General features: G+C 37.5%; 1 protein-coding gene across 2 annotated transcripts in view; it reads left to right on the plus strand.

Moving 5' to 3' along the window:
* The window catches only part of CFAP58 (cilia and flagella associated protein 58), a 112,116-nt gene extending 109,085 nt beyond the window's left edge, over window positions 1–3,031 (plus strand). For both annotated transcript variants that reach the window (XM_045040646.1, XM_019813796.3), the window contains exon 18: window positions 2,321–3,031. In XM_045040646.1, the coding sequence (XP_044896581.1) occupies window positions 2,321–2,432 (112 nt within the window). In that variant the 3' untranslated portion in view covers window positions 2,433–3,031. The remainder of the gene's footprint in view (window positions 1–2,320) is intronic.
* The last annotated feature ends 22,585 nt before the right edge of the window (window positions 3,032–25,616 follow it).

Raw genomic sequence — 25,616 nt, forward strand, 5'->3', positions numbered from 1 at the left:
CCACCCAGGAGTCCTTCATTTGTATATCACATGCAAAATACTATTATGACATTGTGAGTAAATATTAGTAAACTGAGATTTTGTTTTTAATTTTTAAAGACAAAATATGGGCAGAATCTGAAATACCTTCTTGGCACTTCCCAGTGGGTCATCTTACTCATTTTTGAGAGTACATGCATCTATTTTGGAGACCAGCAGTCTAGTATACACAGTTACAAATAGCTCACTTAGCTAAACAGTTAGTTATCTTTCTAGAGCTGACCAACTTCCCTACCTTGGTCCTGCAGTTTGGCCTAGTCACCTTTGACCTTATTGATCCCCTTCCACCCATAGTTTTCTGGACACTGACAGTGTGTTGAGCCCATGGAAATGCCATTCTGTTGGCTCAGTCTCTCCCATTGGCACATCTACTAAAATTGCATGGCCCCCAGCCATAGGTCTTTTGTAGGTATTTAATTAAAAATGAACTACAGTTAAATCAAATTAAAAATTCAGTTCCTTAGTTGCACTAGTCACATTTCAACTGCTAAATAGCCACATGGAGGTAGTGGATGCCACATCAGGCTCTAGATAGAGAGTTTTTCCATCATGGTGGAAACTTCTATTGGGTAGCTCGGCTGTAGAATCTTTGTCTTTACCTGTCCTCTCCTTTCCCTAAATTGCTCACTTGTAGCCATTCTGCCATGGTTAGGGTGCCATTGGCAATTACATTTAGTTGGGGATCCATAAACTGGAAGTAGACAGAGAGAGGGGTTAATAGGAGAAGAGCAAAAGGATTCAAGGGCTGAGAAAGTTTACTGAGGCAAGAACAAGAGTGCTGAGATGGTGTGGACTGGAAGGGAGAAGGCTGAGGGAGCCATTGTGCTGGTCTGTAAATGCATTACAAAGGCAATATAAAGGAGACATCATTCCCATCAGTCAGCTTAGAGCAAGCCAGAAGCATTATGCTTAAGTTACTTCAGAGAGGAAAACTTAGGTTATTTAAGGCAAGAGAGGGCTGGAGGAGGTGGTGCTTGCTGCATCTACCGGCAGTCAGGGGGTAGACAAGTTGCCAAGCACTTGAAGGAATCCTCTTAACTGGATCCATTCAAGGCTAAAGCTTTTGTCCTATTTATGGAGGATGGTTTTTTTTTTTTTATAATAATGAAATCATTTCTGCTAAGAAACTGCTGGATTGATTAACCAATCTTCTTCAGGTTCTTTCCAAATGGAATAATTTAGAATAATCTCTGTGGACATTCTCCCCACACTTGCTCTTTATAAAATAGCAACTCATGCTACTTTTGCATTTATGCCTTCTTTCATTTTTCTCAAACACCCTTTTCATCATGTTTCCATCCTGACCTGCACTCCCACCCACCTGCCTCTGACTCTCCTGTCCTGGAAACCCAGGCTGGTCTAGAGTTTGTAGAACTAGTCAGATTCTTTCCCAAAAGGTGGAATTCTCTCCTCCGAGGTAAATCACTTCCAGTTGTCAAATCTAATTGGTTTTGGTCTTAGTTATTAGCTTAACTTTTATTTTTAAAAAGGGGTTCCAAAGATGTTTTCTGTAAGACCCCTGAATTCACAATAGGGAATTTGTATAAATTTAAGGTACCTCTGCAGGAAACTTGAGTGTGTGTGTGTGTGTGGTGTGTGTGTGTGTGTGTGTGTGTGTGTGTGTACACATGTGAATGTCTGTGTATGTGTGTGTATTTAAAGGATATCTATGTAGAAGATACATTATAGATTTTAGGGCAGGACTCCCTTTATCTGTTGCCCAATGTACTATCTTATTTATCTTTCTCAGATTTTCTTGTATCTTAAACTATTTCTAATAATAACTTCTGCTTGTCTAAAGTTATAGTAAAATTTGTATTTTATAAATGTCCAAGTTTGATGAAGATACCTTATGCGTGTGGTAAATATTTATGTTTCCTCTGAAAATTTGAAATAGAAAAGTTGATAAATGATGAATTCGTCATTATAACTGAGCCAAGAGAAAGATTCTTCTGATGAATCTTTGGAACTAAACAGATGTTTTATAAAACAGGAAGATGATTACAAGTCGGAAGTCTCAAGTCCATAATTGAGTTATAATGAGGTCTTATGTCCACATTTAGATCAACATTAGGAGGGCACGTTTAATTGTGTCTTTCCCTAATTTTATGTGTTATCAGCGAACACCTAATTAGATTTAAACAACCACTTTGTCTAAAACTGGAAGCTTTAATCAAAGCAGATTTCAATGGCTAACTCACCCAGGGAACTTAGAGAACACCAAACTTAGAAAGAGGAAAAAAGATGGTAAGGAAGTTAACTTTCACCTCCTCTCTTACAGAAATAAGGACAGAATATCCATGGATAACACCCTCTCAATGGCCAAGCCAACTGGCCCTCGTTTTACTGGGGGTGGATTTCCCCTCTACAGGCCATCCAAAGTGAAGTCCTAACCTGAAGCTCCTGCCTGGGTCCAGTAGAGCAGCTCATGAAATTCTCTTTGAAACGTTTTGGAGGAATCTTTTTCAAATCCCTTGGATCACAAATATTTAGAGAAATCAGTGTTCAAATTCCAGGATGGAAAGAAATGCAAAACCATCATCGTCATGTACATAAAAGAGTGGTGACATTCTTCTTGGTCCACATGGATATTAACAGATTGTAATTATATCATTCAATTAGGCTGACACATTGCATAAAGCAGATCTTTTGTTGATTGATTTGAAATTCACCCTATGTCTAGACACTCTGTATAGATGAAACTTTGGATCTGAATTTCTCTATTATAAACATTGCTGTATAGGTTTTACATTTAAAAAATATTTTTGAAATGCAGTGCATTTCTTTTTAATAAGAATCTATTTTAATTATTCCTCATTAACAAGTCATTGCATGAGGTGAGAAAAAAGGACAAACTCTCAAGTATTTAAAAAGTGTTTTGAGAATGATTTCTATGTGGAATTTCTTTTCAGGCCTGGGGTATGAAAATCTATTCCAAAGAGACATACTAATAAATACTTCATCATAAAAAATAAAAAAGAACCTTTGTAGAGATTTTGATCTTTGCTTTGGTAGAGTATGTAATTAAAGTTTAAAACTACTGTGAGAAATGTTTAACATAGGATTTGATTCAGAGGAACCAAGACTTTAAAATGAGGGGTTTGGGCTGGTATCCTCTGAAGACCTTGCGTTTCTTAGACCTCCTACTTGGAGAACAGAATTATATAGGCCCGGGATCTGTTTGGCTTTCAGGCTGCATGCCAACATTTGGAGTCATTGAATCCATTGTATTTTCTTTCTGTTGAAGCCTCAATTACTTGGACGTCAGTTCAAAGTCTCCTCATTAAGGGTGCTGATTCAGTAATATTATGTGAGGACATTGTGGTCATCCCCCTCACAAGAACTTGACCTCCGTGATCTTTGAAATTATAGAGGAGTAAGAAGATCAGGGTTAAGCAAGGACATTACAAGTGGATCATTCCATTTGTGCTATTGGACCAAGGTCCCCACTGCAGGGAGCAGGAAACTTAATGACTCCAGGATGCTTGTTCAGATTATACAGAGAGGTGGGATTTTAGAGGGATTGTCTACATGTCCTCAGTTCACCACCAGAAGCAGACCCAAGGCAGTTATGGCCATGAAGTGATTTATCACGAAGTGATCCCAGGAAATCCACTAATAGTGGGGAAGTGGGTCTGAGAAGGGAAGGGAATCAAGCTAGGTGCAATTTGAAGTCAGGTTCCATGGTGGGAGACTGGCTACATTTCACAGGGGGCTCTGGAGACAATGTAAAGAGATCTCAGAGTTGTCCCCTTCAGGGGAAGGCAGCTGAGTATTTATAACCCTTATGCTCTCAGTCTTTGGTCAAGGACTGCTTTGGAAGGGTTCTTCTGCCTGCAGCACAGCAGGGTCCAGCAGCCTGGGGGCAGCCCTGAGACAGAAAGGGCAGTTGCTGACCATCAGTAGTGAAAATGCTAAGGGCTGGGGGTGGGAAGTGGGAGTGGGTGAGGCAGTGCCATCCTCTCTTGTTTTTCCCACAGGGTCCCAGGAGAAAGATGACAGATGGAAATCACCCTCCACTGTAGACGGTGACTCTATGATGAGGTGTGGTCATCAACTCTTTGTGTACCATATAGGAGTGTGGAGGATGAGAATGTACCTCAGAGCATTTGCCAAGAGCACCTTAGACCTAAAGAATCATGGTGGGACCATTTCCATTTTTAAAATCACTGATGTTATCTTACCTCAGGGCCATATTTTGTTTAGACAAAAGACTTTTGCAGGTAAGGTAAAGCAAGGCAGTTATTACACATGTACAACACTGGAGATTTTCCAGTCCATTCAGGGACTTTTGAAATATATCTGTTGTCAACCTCCTACTGAGTCCTTGGGTGGCTATGAGAGGTTCACTTTTTTTTTTTATAAAATTTTTAAAATATTTATTTATTTTTGAGAGAGAAAGAACACGAGTGGGGGAGTGGCAGAAAGAGAGGGAGACACAGAATCCAAAGCAGACTCCAAGCTCAGAGCTGTCAGTACAGAGCCTGACGCAGGGCTCGAACTCACAAACCATGAGATCATGACCTGAGCTGAAGTTGGACGCTTAACCAACTGAGCCACCCCGGTGACCCTATGAGAAATTCACTTCCCTAGGGAAAAGGGATCTGCGATTCTTGATGTATCCTATTATGGTATAGATGGGTTCAAGTTCTGGCTCATCATAACAATAATTTGTTTTAAGGATTAAATGAATTAATGCATGGATAAGATTAGAACAATGTCAGGCACATAGTAACTGTTCAGTAAATATCTGCCATTATTATTATTACATGGTGATAACTTATGTTTTGAAATTAATAAGAATTGTCACATGATACTAATAATAACAGATAACACTATAATATTGGGATAAAGTTAGATTTGGTAATGTGATTTATAGTTGAATATCTTGTGGAAATGCCACATTGAGTACCTCATGAAAAGTTCTGTATATATATATATTTTTTTTGTAACTGTGATTTGGGGACAGATCTTTCACCTTCAGAAGTCAGAGCTTCCAGAAGGAAAGACCCTGGTGGCCTCTAGCTGCCATCTTCTTGTTTTTCTCCATGGGGAGGGGAAGGGTGGTCAGCCTCTATGGATGACCGAGGTCCCATGAGCCAAGATGGCGTGCGCTCCAAGAGATGACACAGCAACTCTATAGGCTCCATAGGCTTATGTTCAAATGGAGGAGGAGTAAATTAAGACTTGAAAAGGTGGAAGATACTGCTGCTGCTTCTCATTTACTGCACACCCTGACAGCCCAGGGTATTATAAGCAATAACTACTTAGGTGCAGGTATTACCAGCATAGCCACAGTACAAAAATGAGTAATTAAAAACACTGAGATTTGCAAATCATTAAAGATAACTGTGAACTCACAGTGGGCTGAGGTGCTTTTAAAATCACAAATTTGAACTGCATTGTAAAACAACATTAGGAGATTGTACAGTAGCATCATTTTATCCTGGGGTTTTCAGAGTTTCAGAAAGGAGTCATGTTGCTAAACCAGCTATTGACTCTCTACTGGGCTGATGGGGGAACTGGTAGGGTTTCTCTGTGGATAGAGAGAGACATGATAAAATGGACTCCCTGGTCATTATTTGCTGATCATAGCATCTCAACGACTGCTCTTATAGACAGGTTTTTATTGTGCTTACCTCTAAAGAAATTGCCCAGAGCAAAGGTTTGTTGCTGTGATAAGCCATAGAGATGGAGGTAGTTATGCTAAGAGAAGGCAGCAGCAACTCTCCGATCATGGGCTGTAATTTTGCTGTAAAAATTTATCCAGGGTTGATAATTATCCTTTGATCTCTTGGCTTGCGCAGCCAGATTGTGAAGGTTGACCTAGGCCAAGATACCCATAGGAAAACACTATATAATGAATTTTGAGCAATGTGGCATTTCAGAGCCTGGGCTATTTGAGGAAAGATACCAGGTCTCTTAGTAAACATAATCAATTATACGGAGATCTGGCTGGAATAGGATCAAAGGGAGGGCATTTTAAAATATTAAAATGGTAAAATAGTTTAAAAATATATGTCACTATTTTCTTTGTGGTGGATAAGAAGTATTTTTATGGCATTATCCATTTTTAACTCCTAATTCAATGCTGTTTTAGTATACCATTTCTCGTATCTATTATTTAAAAGTTCCATTAGGATTTTGAGACCCATTAGAATTTTATAACAGTGTTAAATGTGGTATCAACAGGGTACCATTTTTCTTTTTTATAAGGAAAGATAGATTTTTCCCCTTTATTTTAAAGTACCTGATTGAAAATATGGGTAGAAAATTAGAAGATACTAATGAGCAAAAAGAAGAAAAGAGCATCAATAATCCCACCATCTATTGATATCTGTTGTTTCCTGGGGCCAATGCTCCGCTCAGGGAGCATCATTTACGTGGGTTGGCTGTTGCATTTGTTCATGCCCACCATTTGTTCTGATTGGTTGGTACTTATCATTCCCAACCATTAAATGTTTTGAATATTACCTCTGAAATACTACTGTTTTAGGATCTTGAGTGTACCTTTCTGGACTTTTAAAATAAGTTACATAAATATATATTTTGTTTTTAAAAACTGAAGATGTAATTGAGATATATAGTTTACATATAATAAAAGCATTTGGTTCAAGTGTGAAGTTTAGTGGTTTTGACAAGTGCATATACCCAAACAACTGCTGCCACAATCATCACCTTCCAAGAATGCCCTTGTGTCCCTTCGCAGTCAATATTCACAGCTGCCACCCCGCCTAAGCAACAATGGATCTGTTTTTCATCATTATATATTTGTTATATCTTTCTTAGAGTTTCATATAAATGGAATCATACACTATACACTCTTTTGTACCTGGCTTTTTTTCGTGTGGTGTGTTTTTTGAGATTCAGCCATGTTGTTGTGTATATCAATAATTCATTCATTTTTATCATTGAGTAATATTCTTATATTGATATAATACAATTTGTCCGTTGATTTACCCGTTGATGGGAATTCAGATTGTTTCTAGTGTTTAGTTATTATGAACCAAGTTGCTATGAACATTTATGTACAAGTCTTTACATGAAAAAATATTTTCATTTGCCTTGGGTAAATGTTGAGGAATGAAATTGCTGGATCAAAAGGTAAGTGTACATTTAACATGATAAGAAACTGCTGAACTGTTTTCCTAACTTGACTGGATCATTTTACATCCCTACTAATGTGTATCAACTGTAATTACTCTAATCCTTGTCAATATTCAGTATTGTCAGTAGTTTTGAGCCATTCTTTTGGATATGTAGTGATATCTTATTGCGGTTTAAATTTGTATTTCCTGATAATAATATTAAGCATTTTTCATGTGCTTTTGGTCATTTGTATGTGATGTATCTTCAATCATTTATTCACTTTTTATCATATTAGATTGTAGAAGTTTTTTGTATATTCTGGATACAAAACCTTATTCAGATATATGAATTATTAATATTTTCACTCAGCTTGTGACTTATCTTTCCACCTTCTTAACGGTGTATCTTGAGGAGCAGACATTTAAAATTTAATAAGATCCAACTTATTTTTATTTTCTTATGTGGTTTGTACTTTTCTTGTCCTAAGTAATTTGTGCCTTTTCCAAGATAGTAATGATTTTTTAATCTGTTTTCCTCTAGAAGTTTTAGCTTTTATGTTTATATTTATAATCCATTTATAGTTAATTTTATGTATGGTGTGAGGTTAGAGTAGAAGTTCATCTTTCTTCCATATGGATATCCAGTTGGTCAGTACCATTTACTGAAAAGACTGTCATTTTCCCATTGAATTGCCTTGGCATACTTGTAGAAAACCAATTGACTATTCAACTAGTTCTATTTATGAACTCTCTGTTCTGTTCTGTAGTTCCATATCTATTTCTCTTGGTAACAATAGCTTTATAGTAAGTCTTAAAATTAGATGGTATAAAATCTTCAACTTTTTTCTTCTGTAGGATTATTTTTATTATTCTAGATCTTTTGCATATCTATATACAGCTTAGAATCAGCTTGTCAATTTCTACAACAAAGCCTGCTGGGAATTTGGTTGGAATTGCCCTGAATCTATAGATTGATTTGGGGACAATTGTCATTTTAACAATACTCAGGCTTAATCCATGAATATAGTATATGTTCTCATTTATTTAGTTTTAATTTTCTTAATTTTTTCTTTAATTTTCTTTAATTTTTTGAAAGAGACAGAGCTTAAGTGGGGGAGGGGCAGAGAGAGAGGGAGACAGAAATTTGAAGCAGACTCCCGGCTCCGAGCTGTCAGCACAGAGAACACACGATCATGACCTGAGCCAAAGTCGGATGCCCAACCGACTGAGCCACCCAGGTGCCCCTATGTAGATAGTTTTAAGTTTCTTTAAAAATAGATATTGCACATATTTTGTTAAATTTATGTCTAAGTGTTTTGATTTTCTGATGCTACTATAAATGGTATTTTAGTTTTTACTTTCCATTTGTCATTGATATGTAGAAATGCAACTGATTTTTCTGTAATTGTTTACATTCTAAGATGTTACTAAATTAATTTTTTTTATAGCTTTTTGGGATTATGTAAGTTATTCAATGAACATAAACATATTTTCTACAAATAAGGACCGTTTCTCTTTGTTTCCAGTCAGTATTCTTTTTATCATTTGTTTCTTTGCTCATAATTGCCATACTTGTATTAGCCAGGACTTTTAGTACAATGTTAAGTTGAAATGGTGAGAGCAGTATCTTGTCTTGTTCTTGATGTTAGCTGTAGTATACTTCAACATGAAGTATACTGTTAGCTGTAGGATTTTCACAGATGCCTTTTATTGGGTTTATTTCTTGTTTGCTAAGAGGTTTTAATCAGGCATGTATATTGAATTTCATCAACCCTTTTTTTGCATGTTGAGATGATCATGTTTTTTCCTCTGTTGTTAACATGGTAAATCACTTTGATTTTCTTTTTTTTTTAATTTTTAAATTTTATTTAAATCCACATTAGTTAACATGTAGTATAGTAATGGTTTCAGGAGTAGAATTTAGTGATTCATCACTTACATATAACACCCAGTGCTCATCCTAACAAGTATCCTCCGTAATGCCCATCACCCATTTAGCCCATCCCCCTGCCCAACACCCCTCCAGAAGCCCTCAGTTCTCTGTATTTGAGTCTTTTATGGTTTGCCTCCCTCTCTCTTTTTATCTTGTTTTTCCTTCCCTTCCCCTGTGTTCATCTGTTTTTTTTTCTTAAATTCCCCATATGAGTGAAATCAGATGATATTTATCTTTCCATGACTGACTGACTTTGCTTAGTATAACACACTCTAGTTCCATCCATGTTGATGCAAATGGCAAGATTTAATTCTTTTTGATCACTGAGTAATATTCCATTGTGTGTATATACATCTTTGTTATCCATTCATCAGTCGATGGACATTTGGGCTCTTTCCATAACTTGGCTTTTGTTGATAAATCACTTTGATTTTCAAATGTTAAACCAATTTTGCTTTTTTGGGGGGTAAACTGTACTTTGTCATATTATCATTTTTATGTATTTATATATTATTGAATTAGACTTACCAATATTTTGTTAAGGACTTTTTACAAATATGTTTATGAGTTTTATTGGGCTATAGTTTTCTTGTAGTATCTTTCTCTGATTTTGGTATTAAGAGTTTGCTGGCCTCAAAAGCTGAATTGGGAAAGCTCCTTCTCCTCTACTTCCTGAAATACTATGTGTGGAATTGGTATTATTTCTTCCTTATATATTTGACATAATTTTCCAGTAAAGCCATCTGAAATTACAATTTTTCTTGTGTGACAGTTTGAAATAGATATAAGGTTATTCAATTTTTCTGTTTTATCTTGCGTCTTATCTTGCGTCACTTTTTATACTTTGTGTCTTTCAAGGAATTTGTGTATTTCATATAAGTTTTTGAATTTATTGACATACAATTTTTCAGAATATTCTTTTACCACTCTTAACATGGCTAAGATCTGAACAAATGTTTCATTCTGGATTTTGGTAATTTGCATTTTCTCTCCTTTTTTCTTTATGAGAGTCTAGAGTTTATCAACAAAATTTTATTGATATTTCCATAAAACCAGCTCTTTATTTCTTTAATTAGTCTCTATTGTCAGTTTTTTATTTCAATGACTTCTGCTCTATACTTAGTATTTTCTTCTAGTTACTTTGGGTTTAATTTTCTCTTGTTCTTATAGCTTCTTAAGGTAATTGATTTTAGCCCTTTCCTTTTTTTTAAGTAGCCTTTAAAGCTACACATTTTACTCTAAACTCTGTTTTAAATGCATGCCACCCATTTTAATATGCTGTGTTTTCATTATTATTCAGTTTAATTAGTTTCTACCTTCTTTTATGACTATTTCTTTTACTCATGGGCTGTTTAGAATCATGTTTTTAAATTTACAAACATTTTAGTGCTTTTCCAGATAGCTTTTTGTTATTGATTTTTAATTTAATTCTGTTGTCATCAGAGAACACAACCTGTATATTTTATTTAATTTTAATTTAATTTAATTTTCATTTCATTTCATTTCATTTCATTTCATTTCAGTATATTTAACATACAGTGTTACATTCGTTTCAGGTGTATAATATAGTGATTCAAAATTCCATACATCACCCAATGCTCCTCACAACAAGTGCACTCCTTAAACTCCATCATCTGTTTCACCCATCCCCCCACCTTCCTGTGGGCCAGAATATGGACTTAGTTCTTGTTCTTTGTGCACTTGAAAAGAATATGTATTTTCCTTCTCTTTGGTGGAGTATTGTATAAATGTCAATTAGGTCAAGTTAGGCAGTAGTGTAAATTGTTGCTGATTTTCTTGTTTTATTGATTACTGTGAGTGGAGTGTCAAATCTCCAAATGTGATTGCAGCTTTGTCTGTCCTCTGTTAGTTTTTGCTGTGTGGATTTTGAAGATTTAAAATTAGTGTATAAATACTTAGGATTGTGTCTTCTTGCAATATTGACCTTTTTATTATGAAATATCTCTCTTTATTTCTGGAAATACTGCTTGTCTAGAAGTCTGCCTTGTCTAACATTAATATAGTCACTCCAGCCTTATTATTTGTAGAGTTTTCATATCTTTTTATATCCTTTTACCTTTAATGTGTATGTTTTTTTTTAAGTTTTCATTTATTTACTTTGAGAGAGGGTTTGGGGAGAGGCAGAGAGAGAGGGAGAGGGAGAGAATCCCAAGCAGGTTTTTCATTGTCAGTATGGAGCCTGATGTGGGGCTGAACTCACGAACTGTGAGATCATGACCTGAGCTGAAATCAAGAGTCAGACACTTAACAGCATGGGCCACCTAGGCACCCCTACTTTTAAGGTATTTGTATCCTTATATTAAAATATACTCACTGTGGATAGAATATAGTGGGGTATTGCTTTCTTTTCAAGTTCAATGTGGCAGTATTGCTCTTTTTAAATTTTTTTAATGTTTATTTATTTTTGAGAGAGAGAGAGAGAGAGAGAGAGAGAGAGAGAGAGCATGAGTGGGGGAGGGGCAGAGAGAGAGGGAGACACAGAATCCGAAGCAGGCTCCAGGCTTCGAACTGCCAGCACAGATCCCGATGCGGGGCTCAAACCACCAACCGTGAGATCATGACCTGAGCCAAAGTCGGACACTTAACTGACTGAGGCACTCAGGAGCCCCAGTCTTGCCCTTTTAATTGGAGGAATTAGACCCATTACATTTAATGTAATTATCAATATTTTTAGGTCTACCATTTTTTTTTTAATTTTTTTTTCAACGTTTATTTATTTTTGGGACAGAGAGAGACAGAGCATGAACAGGCGAGGGGCAGAGAGAGAGGGAGACACAGAATCGGAAACAGGCTCCAGGCTCTGAGCCATCAGCCGAGAGCCCGACACGGGGCTCGAACTCACGGACCGCGAGATCGTGACCTGGCTGAAGTCGGACGCTTAACTGACTGCGCCACCCAGGCGCCCCTAGGTCTACCATTTTACTGTTTGTCTTGTATTTGTTCCTTCTTTTCACTGTTTCTCTTTTCCTGTTTGCTTTTGTACTGAATTTTCTTTTCAGCTTTATTGAGGTATAATTGACAAATAAAATTGTAAGATATTTAAAGTAAAATATACAGCATGATTATTTGATATATGTATACATTATGAAAGGATTCCCCCATTGAGTCAATTGACATATCCATAATTTCATACATTTACCTTTTTGTAATTTTATTTAAGTTCTACTCTAAACAAATTTCAGTTATACAATGCAGTGTTATCAGTTACACTCACCATGTTATACATTAGACCTTATTCACCTTATAACTGCAAGTTTGTTCCCTTTTGCCAACTTCTTCCTATGCTTGTTGTTATATTGTTTTCTGGTTTGTGTTATTATTATTATTATTATTATTATTAATTATTATTATTATTTTAAATGACTTTACACACAGTGCAGACAGAGCACACAACCTGAACTCACAATCCTGAGATCAAGACCTGAGCTGAGATCAAGAGTCAGACATTTAACCAACTGAGCCACTTAGGCACTCCTGGTTTGTGTTATTTTTTATTAGAAGACTGCAAATATTCTTATCTTTGTTCCCCTGAATGTAGTATGTCTTTTGCTTTATAAAATTTATCTTTATAATTGATTTGATTATAATGTGCTTTTTTGTGGTTTTCTTTATGTTTATCCTGCTTGTGGGGTATTGAGATTGTTGGATCTTGGTTATAGTTTTCATAAAATTAGGAAAAAATTTAGCCATTATTTCTTAGACTTTTTTTGTGCATACTCTTTTTCTGGGATTGCTATTTTTAAAAAATATTTATTTTTGAGAGAGAGAGAGAGCATGCATGAAAATGGGGGTAGGGGCAGAGAGAGAGGGAGACAGAGGATCCAAAGTGGGCTCTGTGCTGACAGCAGAGAGCCCAATGTGGGGTTTGAACTCACAAACCATGAGATCATGACCTGAGCTGAAGTTGGACACTTAACCGAGTGAGCCACCCAGGCATCCAGATTACTATTATTTTTATGTTGGACAGTTTGATAGTGTTGAGTAGGCATTACATTTTCTATTTTTCCTCCTTTTTTGGTTATTCACTTTGGGTACTTTCTTTTGCAATGTCTTACAGTTTTACTAATATTACTTATTATTTAAATTAAATATTACTTAATATTTCCTTGTGCAGTGCTAACTCTATGTTTAAACCACATTTACTAAATTTCTTATTTTATTTTATTTATTTATTTATTTATTTATTTATTTATTTATTTATTTAATTTTTGGGACAGAGAGAGACAGAGCATTAACGGGGGAGGGGCAGAGAGAGAGGGAGACACAGAATCGGAAATAGGCTCCAGGCTCCGAGCCATCAGCCCAGAGCCTGACGCGGGGCTCGAACTCACGGACTGCGAGATCATGACCTGGCTGAAGTCGGATGCTTAACCGACTGCGCCACCCAGGCGCCCCCTAAATTTCTTATTTTAAATATTGTATATTTCAGCTTTAGAAGTTTCATTTGGTTATTTTTATATCTTCCCTCTCCTTTATTTTCATGCTTCCTTTACAAATATGAACATATTTACCATGGATATTTTTAAATTCCTATCTACTGTAATTTGTGGCTATTTATTTTTTTAACTTTATCTATTATTTTGAGAAAGAGAGGGAGAGAGCATGAGCAGGGAAGGGCAGAGAGAGAGAGGGAGAGAGAGAGAATCCCAAGCAGGCTCCATGTTCAGTGTGCAGCCTGACATGGGGCTTGATCCCACACCGCAAGATCATGACCAGAGCTGAAATCAAGAGTCAGACGCTCAACCAACTGAGCCACCCATGCTCCCCTGTAGCTATTTCTATTGACTAAATTTCTTCCTGGTTTGGGTCACATTTACCTGCATCTTTGCATATATGGTATTTTTTTAAAATTAGATGCTAAATATTGTGCATATTTCAACATTGAGTGTCTAGAGTTTGTTGTCCTCCTTTTGCTAGATAAATTGCTTGTGGATTACCTTAGATAGTTTTTCAAACAATTTTTTATTATGACTTATTTTTAGACTTACAGAAAAGTTGGAGAATAGTGCAAAGAATTCATTGGTATCACTCACCTAGATTATCCAATTTTTACCATTTTATTTGCTTTATTCATTTATCTATTAATTTTTTTCTGAACCAATGTCTCTTTATTCCTAAATATGTCAGAGTGTATTTCCTAAAGATGAAGAACTCTGTTAAATAACTCTAATAAAAATGAACCTCAAAAAATTAACACTGATATAACACTACTTTCTAATCTCTAGACTTTATGGAGATTTTACAAGTTGTCCCATTTATGTTCTTTATAGCAAATGAAAATTCAATACCACATCTCTTTAAATTACTTTTATATAGAAGAGATCTTTAGTCTTTCTTTGTATTTCATGGCACTGAAGGTTATTTTCAAACTCAAATTTCATTTTTTTTAGTGTTTTCTTATGGCTATTTAGGTTATACACTTTTGACCAGAATATCACAGAAGTGATGTTGAGTTCTTCTCAATGTATCATATCAGGAGGCAGATGGTTGGTCTCATTACTGATCATGTTAAGTTTGACAGTTTGCTTAAGATGCCATCACCATATTTCTCCACTGTAAATTTAATTTGCAGCTCTGTGACTAATAAATATCTAGCAGGTAAATTTGAGACTGTGTTAATATTCTATTCCTCCTTATTGGTACCCACTAGTTTTAGCACCACTGATGATTCTTTCCTTAATCAACAGCAATTATAACATTTTGCCAAATGGTGATATTTTCTCATTCCTTCTCCACTTATTAGCTTGCTTTTTACTGGTAGGAAGAATGTTTCCTTCCTTTCTTCTTCCCTTCTCTTCCCTTTCCTTCCTTCCTTCCTTCCTTCCTTCCTTCCTTCCTTCCTTCCTTCCTTCCTATTTAGATTTTCTAAACTATTTATACAAACAATATGATTGTAATAAACACGAGAATTTTTTTTTTTATTTTTATTTTTTAAATTTTTTTTTCAACGTTTTTTATTTATTTTTGGGACAGAGCAAGACAGAGCATGAACGGGGGAGGGGCAGAGAGAGAAGGAGACACAGAATCGGAAACAGGCTCCAGGCTCCAAGCCATCAGCCCAGAGCCTGACACGGGGCTCGAACTCACGGACCACGAGATCGTGACCTGGCTGAAGTCGGATGCTTAACCGACTGCGCCACCCAGGCGCCCCAACACGAGAATTTTTAAAAGGAACAAAAGCTTTCATAATATGAGTCCTTTGGAAAATCAACTATTTCCATTAAGATTTCTCATTTAATGAAACAATGACAAAAGAATATTCAGTCAACAGTATGTTTTGAGTTTCTACTGTATATAACTTATTGTACTAAGTGCTTTAGGAAATGTAAAACTGTCCTTGTAAATTTTAGAACTTTTGAGTTTTCTCCTCTTCACTTCCAAATTCCTTTACATCCTTCTCCCCAGACCACTTATTCTTTTATTCTATCAAGCAAGAGAGTATGCCTCTACTTTTTCTTTAAGGCTGATTCCTCCATTTTTTCCCACAACCTTGTACGCTTTTATGTCTTGTGGAATCTTGTAAGTAGACGAGATGGCATAGTGGTTAAAACCACACAGGTTTTGGAACCAGACAGACTTTTTAATTTGAATCCATATTCTTCCAAGTATAGCTTTTTGATCACAGGCAGGTTATGTAGCCTCCCCAGGCTTCAGACTCTCATTTGCAAAATGGGGATAATAACCCATCTCAGAATTGTTATGAGGATTATAGAAGACCACATGTGATATTTCCATAGTGCCTGGCACATAGTAAGTGCTCAATAAATGTCAGCTTTAATTATTATTATCTAAAAATCATCTCCTTGCTATTAATAATGGCCTAGAAAGTTTTAAAATATTGTTCTATGTGGTCAGGTGAATGGATAATAAACATCGTGAAAACTGCTTAACTGCTGTCTGAATGGGTATGGTCAAGAATCCTCCCTGGATTTTGAAGTCTTCTATTATGTTCTTTAAATAGGCATTAGAAGACTGAATGGCTATAAAAGTATATTGTGCCAATTCTGTCTCTTTCATTTAAGTGATTAGTCTTTCTCACACTTAATCTGAGACAGAATGCCAGGAAGTCTTTCCTCTAGTTCCATAATAACACTGTTCTTTTCTGGTTAAACAAAGACAATTTCTTTTTCTCCTTCCCATTGTGATGATGCATGGGAACTTATTACAATACAATAATTGTAATAGCTGCCATCACACAGGCTTTTAATAACTCAGGCCACACCCCAGAGTGTGGCCTTAGTAATGCTCAGGCCACACCCCAGAGTCTTTGGGAGAGGAACCCGTATTCTCACACCTGGTTGCACATGGGAATCACTTGGGGAACTTACAGAAATACTTCTATCTGGATGCTTCTCCAGAGACTCTGATTTCACTGGCTCAGGTGTAATGTGGACATAGAATTTTTTAAAGCTCCAAGGTGGTTCTGATGCACAGCCAGACTTGAGAACAGCTGATTTACACATAGTATCTCCTCCCTGAGGGAAGCCTGTCTTCAGATTCATGCAGCCTCTGTCATGAAAGAAGAAGCAGCCTGCTGGAATGTGGCACTTGATTTCAGAGGCAAGGCTTGAACTGGCAAGTTTGACTAATCCTATCATGCCCCACATTATGACATTGAGGTTTCCCTCCATCTCTGATGAAAGCACAAGCTCCTGGCCATCCCATTCTCATACTGCTCAAGTGACTCAATCCCCTATCCCTTCTCTCCTTTATTGTGCCCTCTAAACTCTGACCTATGATCTGCAAGCTTCCTACATCCTTAATCTTTTATTCTGAATGGAAATTCCCTTCTTCTTTCCCTTGTCCTGGCTCACCCTTGCCTCCTGTGCAGCCCTCTTAAGTAGAGACAATTTTCTTAAATCTCACGGAAGTCTGTGCTCTTCAGACTAAGGATATGGAGTAGGTGTCATATTTGCTCTGCATTTCTACTTTAATTCCGATTTTTTTCTCCTTAAAAATATCAGACTGTTTGAAGTTGGGCCATCATACTATATTACCCACCAACCCTTCAAATTCCATTCTCTACCTGTCCACCTTCTAGGCACTCTCCTTGTGCCCCAAAGGCCTTGACTCGAGTCTCATTGTGTGGTATTTTAGTGCCTACTCCTCTCATTGGTTCTGGTGACTTCCATAACCATGTGCATGATCCACACAGTGCTCTGGGCTCTCAGTTCCTTGAGTTCCTCACTTCCAGCAACTTTCCCTCCCTTCCACCTTGGGTCACTGTCCAATTATTTTATTTTATTTTAATTATTTTTAAAAAAGATTTTATTTATTTTTTTATTTTATTTTCTGGGCAGAGAGTGAGAGCACATGCAAGAGGGGGAGGGGTGGAGAGGGAAAGAGAGAATTTTAAGCAGGCTCCACGCCTAGGGTGACTTGATCTCACGACTGTGAGATTGTAACCTGAGCCAAAATCAAGAGTTGGACACTTAACCAACTGAACCACCCTGGCACCCCTTGAAATCTTGATTTTAAATATCCTGTTCCCTGACAGCAGCTTCTTATTCTTCTTGATAATATGCTTTAGAATAGCCAATACAACAGTTTTCCAACATCACTGAACCCTTTCAAACTTAGACTCTACTGCTTTGTCACTATTCATCTCTTTTCTTCCTTTCCCTCCATATGTGTCTTAGATTTTATGGCCCACAGTTACCATTGTTTCCTTGCAAACACTTTCAGATCCCTTGACCCTCTCTCTCTGCTGCAATGGATTGGCAAGTATCCTAATGCAAGTGTCCACCCCCTGCCTCTTTTACCATCCATCCTCACCCCTTACCTTCTTACTTTAAACTCACGGATTGCTTCGTACTTAAGTGAGACCATAGAATCTATGATCTTTCCACCAACAAACCTAGACATCTGCTTGGAGTTTTGCCTGTCTTCAAATCTCTCCTATTAAGAGGTGAGAAGTGTTTCCACTTTACCCAAGGCCAATCTCTCTTCTTGTGCTCTGGATCACATCTCCTTACTACCTCAAGGACTTGCTGTTTCAGGAAGTTTTATTACCTCTCTCCTGCATCATAGGTCTGTCCTACTCTGTAGGGTCATTCTTAATAACTTATGTTTACCAGCATGGCTCACCACAGAGGTGAAGTGCCCTTCTAATTCCTTCATACCAGCTGGTACATGATAGCCACAGGGCATCACAGGTAATGTTCATCTTTATCATTTGGTTACGGTAATGTTTGCCAGGCTTTTCTGCTGTAAAATTACTATTTTTCCCTTTCCACACTCTGTACTTTGGAAGAGAGTCACTAATTGTAATGCAACCTCAACCTGTGAAGGGATTGATAATAATTAAGTTCCACTAAGAAAGATACATTTATCCTAGGAAATTGAGGCACAGGGAGGTTAAATGAATGTCCTAAGGTCACACATGGATGGATGATGAATAATGTTGGCTAATTATTTAAATAACTTGCAGCCATCCAACCTGTACTTATGCAGACAGACTTGCATGAGGGATTAGTTCGGTTGAAAGGGTTTAAAAAAACCAAAAAACCTCCAGGTAATTGCAAATGAATGCACTCAGCGAGACACTTAATCATTTTTGCAGGCCAATGTGTACAACAAAAATAAAAAGAGATACCAAACATTTGCTATTATCATCTGTGCCTCCATACCTCTAATTCAGAGAGGAGAACGTTTTAGAGAAGTGATCGCAACTTGTGTTCTGTGGTTTGGATCCAGCTTGCATATGTGTTTTATTTGACCTGCATGGTATTTAAAATTACTTTCTCTGAGGGCACCTGGGTGGCTCAGTTGGTTAAGCGTCTAACTCTTGATTTCGGCTCAGGTCACCGTCTCGTGGTTTGGGAGTTTGAGCCCTGCATTGGACTCTACATTGAGAGTGTAGAGCCTGCTTCAGATTCATTATCTTTCTCTCTCTCTCTCCCTCCCTGCCTCTGTCAAAAAAATGATTTTCTTTCTTGGTTGTCAATTTACAAACATTGGGAAAACTGGGAAGTTTCCCACACAAATAAAGATCTCAAACTTCTCTTGGAAATTTGAAAGATATGGCAGCAATGTATCTTCATTTACTTATGACAGGGGTTCCTGTGGTGCCAAGCCACTGCCGGTCCTCTTGAATGATTCTCTCCAAGGGTCCCATGTAGCTATCTGGAGTGACTGGCTTTTGCAGCTGTCTGAGCGCAACACTCATGCTAAGAGAGACCAAATCATAGTCTCCAGTTGAGTGAAGGGTTACCATGATAGAAGAGGACTTGACATATCCTGCAGAGCTCCTGAGAGGGGAACCAGAATCAACCACCCAAGCTGTAGGAGACAGCCTCCAGTTTCCTGCTTACGGCAGGATGGTCTGCAGATGTTTGCAGTCTGGCAAAGCAGCAGGTTTCCCCAAACATGCTGACTTTCTTTTCACCAGAAGTGTTTAAGCAGAGGGGAGAGGATCATGACTCAGGACTATGGAAGACAGGATTTGTGCACTGGAGAAAGTTTGGGACAGGCACACTGGAAGAAGCACTCACAACGGAAATATTATGCAGCCCTGTTTTCCTGAAGAATTAATAAACTTGATGGAATGGCATTTCTACTCATGAAGAAGTATTGTACCTTGTAACTGACTATACAGGGCAGACTGCATTAATGCTCCCAATTATAAGACAAATGGGGTCACCTGCCTGGCTCAGTCAGTAGAGCACGTGACTCTTGATCTCAGGTCATGAACTCAAGCCCCACATTGAGCATAGAGCTTACTTTAAAAAAAATATGGGAAGCAAAGCCTACAGTGAGCTGACTCAAGTGTCTGAGCTACAGGGGATGGTGAGCAGGACAGAGATGTAGGGAGAAAATTGGGCAGTGGTACAAGGTGAAGGGACTGGCGGAAGTTTGTGTTTTGTTGTACATGGAGAAAGAGGGTTGAGGATGTGATGGAATGATCTAGTTAAAGAAGCAGCATGCTTATCGCTAGGCAAACTGCATGCTGGATTTTATTTTCTGATTGAACAGCTTTGGCTTTCTTGAAATAAAGGGAAAGCCAGATGTAGTATAAATAATTTGTACAACCTCTTCTAAACACAGCCTGCCAAAGATAGTGTTTCAGTCTTTTTTTGTTGTAAGGTCTTATGCAGACTGATGGCAGAGCGGGTTTTGGTTTAGGTGGCTAAATACTGGGGTGCTCACTATCCAGTTTGTTACCATTAGAGATCATTCCAGCTTTGCCTTGAGTTCTAGTCGCTTATATCTACGTTGTTCCAGAAAGTTATGTGGTTTGTTATAAGGCTGTGTATGTTTACAGATGTGAAGGTTTGCCTGAGGAAGCATTTTGCCTCTGCGACTCTTTTCATCTATAAAGAAATCACTCAGAAATTAATTTTGGGCATGGTGTTACCAAATCAAGACAAGCGGAGCATACCTATCTATCAGGTGGGCTTGTTACCCTAACAGTGATATAGACATTCATCTCCTTGGCATCAGTGGTGTTTGAGATGGGAAAGAAATGCTTGTGGCAGCTAATTATACCTCCCTGTATTAATTACCATGTTAAGTGACAGTTTTGTTCACACATTGTTGTTTTGCTAAGGAAAAAGGAAAAGAACAATTCTGTGCCATTCTCCGAAGATTTAGAACAGGAATCTTGGCCCTCGTTCTTAACAGAATTCAGGTCGAAATAAGGAAAGAGAGAACTATTCCACTTGTGCTTGGTGGCTTAATAGGAAAAAAAATTAATGACTTTCATCTTATTTTGGCTCAGACGCCTACCTGAGATATGATTTGAAATGAGTTTCCTATTCCTGACTCCCCTTGTTGAAGACCTGGGGATTTATCAATACCTCACAACAACAAAGAACATTGCTCAGTACAATTTGACACAGATGCTGCTTCCTGCTCCACGGAGCCACCACACATCTTCTTAACTTCTATAGATTTAAGCAGGATTTATACTTCATGAACCCAAGTGTGTATCCAAATCCTCTTGTTATTATAAAGAACAACAACAAAACAGCCATACTCTGAATAGCCAGTCTTGTTTTCTATAAACCTCTAAAGAAAGATTTGTACTCTCCTCAGTCTTAGCTTTAGAAGAAATAAACCCAGTCTGGACGGCACCCCTCCCAGAAAGCAGTATCTGAGAACAGACCCTCGGGCCCTGTAACTTTGCAGGCACTAATAGCAAGGACTCAGCAAAGTAGCTAAAGTGAATTTGTCACTAGTTCTTCTCCTTCTTTTTTTTAAAAGTAGGCAGCAACTTATGTTTATGTTTGTCTTTCTGGAACATTGGCATGTCATGCTGTTATCTAGTCAGAGACCTTTTTATTATTTCCTTATGGGATTTATAACCAGTAGGTTTATTTCCCTCCTGACGTTTAGCATTACATTTTAGAATTATGCCCACCTGACACTTCAGGAAATTTCCTCTGAAGAGGTTGTATTTAAGCCAGAAATGGCCAAGCTCATCCAGAACCCACTGCTCAGCTGCTACTTTCTATGAGTAGAAGAGGGACTCTAAGTTGAATTGATTTTATTTGTTCAGAGTTAACTCTCCCTTCTATTTTCCTTTTTCATTTGAGTTATTCTGACTTGGCATCCTTTTCCATTGCCTGCATATTAATATGTAGTCAATGCAGAAAATGTGGCACTTGAGCATTGCACGAGTTCTATATGTGATGCCCATGGATGTGCAATGCTATGTGCAGATATAGTTGGGGGTTGCTGGGAATGTCACACAGGTGTCATAGAAAGAAGTAGGGGACAGAGTCAAGACAGACTTGGATGAAACTCTGGTTGTTCCTGTTACTAGATTTATTCACTGGTTTCCCACCTTCAAAACCTTGTAGGTTTATTGTAAGGCACTTCTTGAAAAGAATGTATAAATCACAGGCGATGAATAGTAAATGTTAGTTGATTTCTGATTGATAGTTGCTTTCCTTGGAAATTTATCAGATTCAGAGTCCATGTGAATATTACATATGTAGCTTAGTGTTCAGTCATTCAATGGTTTCACCTCGGAGAAGCACAAACATCCTTTAAAAACTGTATTTCCTATTTGATCAGCAATCCTACTTCTACCAAGATGGATCCGGGTATAAGAGTTTAAAATACTTTTGATTGGCATATATGTGTATTTCCATACCTGTGTGACAAAGCACTCCATGAAAAGTACTGTACTATACGAAGGCACTTTGATCCTATTCAAAATAGTAAGATCTAAGCTGAAGCTATTTCAAAGGTCTGATAATTTCCACTTTTATTCTCAATGCTGGAATGACTCTTTATGGAGCCCCAGACTCCAGCTGGAACATTCCTGCTGCTGTTCGCAGGAAGGGCACATTCCTTTCATGCTCAGAGTGGACAATCGCTGATTGCTTCAAAAGACTACCCCTCATGTAGATGATAGAAAATGTACAGTCCTTTACTTAGCTGCTAATGAGTCATGGCTTTGTGGCTGGCAGCAAATGTGGCTGGCCACTGGAGGGCTATTGTGAGGAGGCAAAAATTTTTATCCTCCAGGGTCTTGGGTGCTGCCTTCAAGTTTTGTCAAGAAGAAGCTCGGTGTTGGGTTAGCATCTTGTGAGCAGTCCGAGACTCAGGAAACACTTGAATTAGCATGACTGAGTACTATCATTATGGAAAGATGTACTGAGTACTCTGGATGGTCTGTTCTCTCTTTTGTAGCAAAGTTGACTTGGGAAACTAGTCTAAGTTCGAAATGGTTGCTTGGTGCATATAGAATCAGAAGAATGAGATTAAGAGGTTTTTAGCATTACTTTTTCCTTTTTATTTTTATTTACTTAAAAATTTTTTTTTAATTTTTAACGTTTATTTTTGAGAGAGACAGAGACAGAGCACGAGTGGGGGAGGGGCAGAGGGAGAAAGACACAGAATCCGAAGCCAGCTCCAGGCTCTGAGCTGTCAGCACAGAACATGATGAGGGACTCAAACTCACAAACCGTGAGATCATGACCTGAGCTGAAGTCGGACGCTCAACTGACTGAGCCACCTAGGTGCCCCTATTAAAAAAAAAAAATTAATGTTTATTTAGTTTTGAGAGGGAAAGAGTGAGAGAGAGAGAGAGAGAGAGAGAGAGAGAGAGAGAGAGGCAGAACGCGAGTGGAGGAGGACTAGAGAGAGAGGGAGACACAGAATCTGAAGCAGGCTCTAGGCTCTGAGCTGTTAGCACAGAGCCTGATGTGGGGCTTGAACTCACAGACTGTGAGATCATGACCTGAGCTGAAGTCGGATGGTTAACTGACTGAGCCACTCAGTTGTCCCTACTTTTCCCTTTTTAAAATGATGTGAGCAATACATTTTCATTATAGTAAGATTGGAAAACACAATACACAGTAAAGAATACAAAACACAATATATATATATATTTTTTATATAATATAAAGAATACAAAACAATATATATATATATAAAGAACACAAGAATAAAATACACAATAAAGAATACAAAACACAATATATATGTGTATATATATATATGTGTGTATATATATATATATATATATATATATATATATATATATATGTATATAGAACACAAAACACAATAAAGAAAAAGAAGGAGCCACCCACACTACTTAGGGATAACCAATGTTAGCATTCTGTTGTACAGTCTTCCATTCTTTCTTGTGCATCCTTATTGAGTTTTGTACAATATAGGACTTGAGGGTAATTCATCATTTTGGAGAGACTTAGGCCCCTGAAATAGCAATTATTTATTTTTATTTTTTTTCATTTTATTTTGAGCAGGGGCAAGAAGTAAAAGATCTTATTCCTGTAAAACCAACTCTTTTGCCAGATAAATGGATGGATGGGTGAGAGAAACGAGGGATGAATAATCAGTGGAATATTTGGAATGAAGAACACCTTTCACTAACTGGTAGAGTGCTTTTTTTTATTTAAAAAAGTATTTATTTATTTATAAAGTTTATTTCTTTTTAAATTTTTTATTTAATTTATTTTTTAAATTTACATCCTAATTAGTTAGCATATAGTGCAACAATGATTTCAGGAGTAGATTCCTTGATGCTCTTTACCCATTTAACCCGTTCCCCCCTTCCACAACCCCTCCAGCAACCCTCTGTTTGTTCTCCGTATTTAAGAATCTCTTATGTTTTGTCCCCCTCCTTGTTTTTATATTATTTTTGCTTCCCTTCCCTTCTGTTCAACTGTTTTGTCTCTTACAGTCCTCATATGAGTGAAGTCATACAATATTTGTCTTTCTCTGACTAATTTCGCTTAGCATAATACCCTCTAGTTGCATCCTCGTAGTTGCAAATAGCAAGATTTCATTCTTTTTGATTGCCGAGTAATACCCCATTGTGTATGTATGTGTATATACACATATATACACATATGTATGTATTGTGTATGTATGTGTATATATATACATACACCACATCTTCTTTATCCATTCATCCATTGGTGGACATTTGGACTCTTTCCATACTTTGATTATTGTTGATAGTGCTGCTATAAACTTGGGGTGCATGTGCCTATTCAAAACAGCATACTTATATCCCTTAGATAGATACCTAGTAGTGCAGTTGCTGGGTCATAGGGTAGTTCTATTTTTAATTTTTTTGAGGAAACTCCATACCGTTTTCCAGAGTAGCTGCACCAGTTTGCATTCCTACCAGTAGTACAAAAGAGATCCTCTTTCTCTGCATCCTCACCAACATCTGTCATTGCCTGAGTTGTTAATATTAGCCATTCTGACAGGTGTGAGGTGGTATCTCATTGTGGTTTTGGTTTGTATTTCCCAGATGATGAGTGATGTTGAGCATTTTCTCATGTGTCAGTTGGCCATCTCTATGTCTTCTTTGGAAAAGTGTCTATTCATGCCTTTGGACTATTTCTTCACTGGATTATTTGTTTTTTGGGTGTTGAGTTTGATAAGTTCTTTATAGATTTTGGATACTAACCCTTTATCTGATATGTCATTTGCAAATATCTTCTCCCATTCTGTCGGTTGCCTTTAGGTTTTGCTGATTGCTTCCTTTGCTGCGTGGAAGCTTTTTATTTTGATGAGGTCCCAATAGTTCATTTTTGCTTTTGTTTCCCTTGCCTCTGGAGATGTGTTGAGTAAGAAGTTGCTGCGGCCAAGGTCAAAGAGGTTGTTGCCTGCTTTCTCCTTGAGGATTTTGATGGCTTCCTGTCTGACATTTAGGTCTTTCATCCATTTTGAGTTTGTTTCGGTGTAAGAAAGTGGTCCAGGTTCATTTTTCTACATGTCACTGTCCAGTTTTCCCAGAACCACTTGATAAAGAGACTGTCTTTATTCCATTGGATATTCTTTACTGCTTTGTCAAAGATTAGTTGGCCATACATTTGTGAGTCCATTTCTGGGTTCTCTATTCTGTTCCATTGATCTGAGTGTCTGTTCTTGTGCCAGTACCATACTGTTTTGATGATTACAGCTTTGTAATACAGATTGAAGTCTGGGATTGTGATGTCTCCTGCTTTGGTTTTCTTTTTCAAGATTGCTTTGGCTATCCAGGGTCTTTTCTGGTTCCATACAAATTTTAGGGTTGTTTGTTTGTTTGTTCTAGCTCTGTGAAG

This window comes from Felis catus, chromosome D2 (genome assembly GCF_018350175.1).
Source record: "Felis catus isolate Fca126 chromosome D2, F.catus_Fca126_mat1.0, whole genome shotgun sequence".
NCBI classification, from domain to species: Eukaryota; Metazoa; Chordata; class Mammalia; order Carnivora; family Felidae; genus Felis; species Felis catus.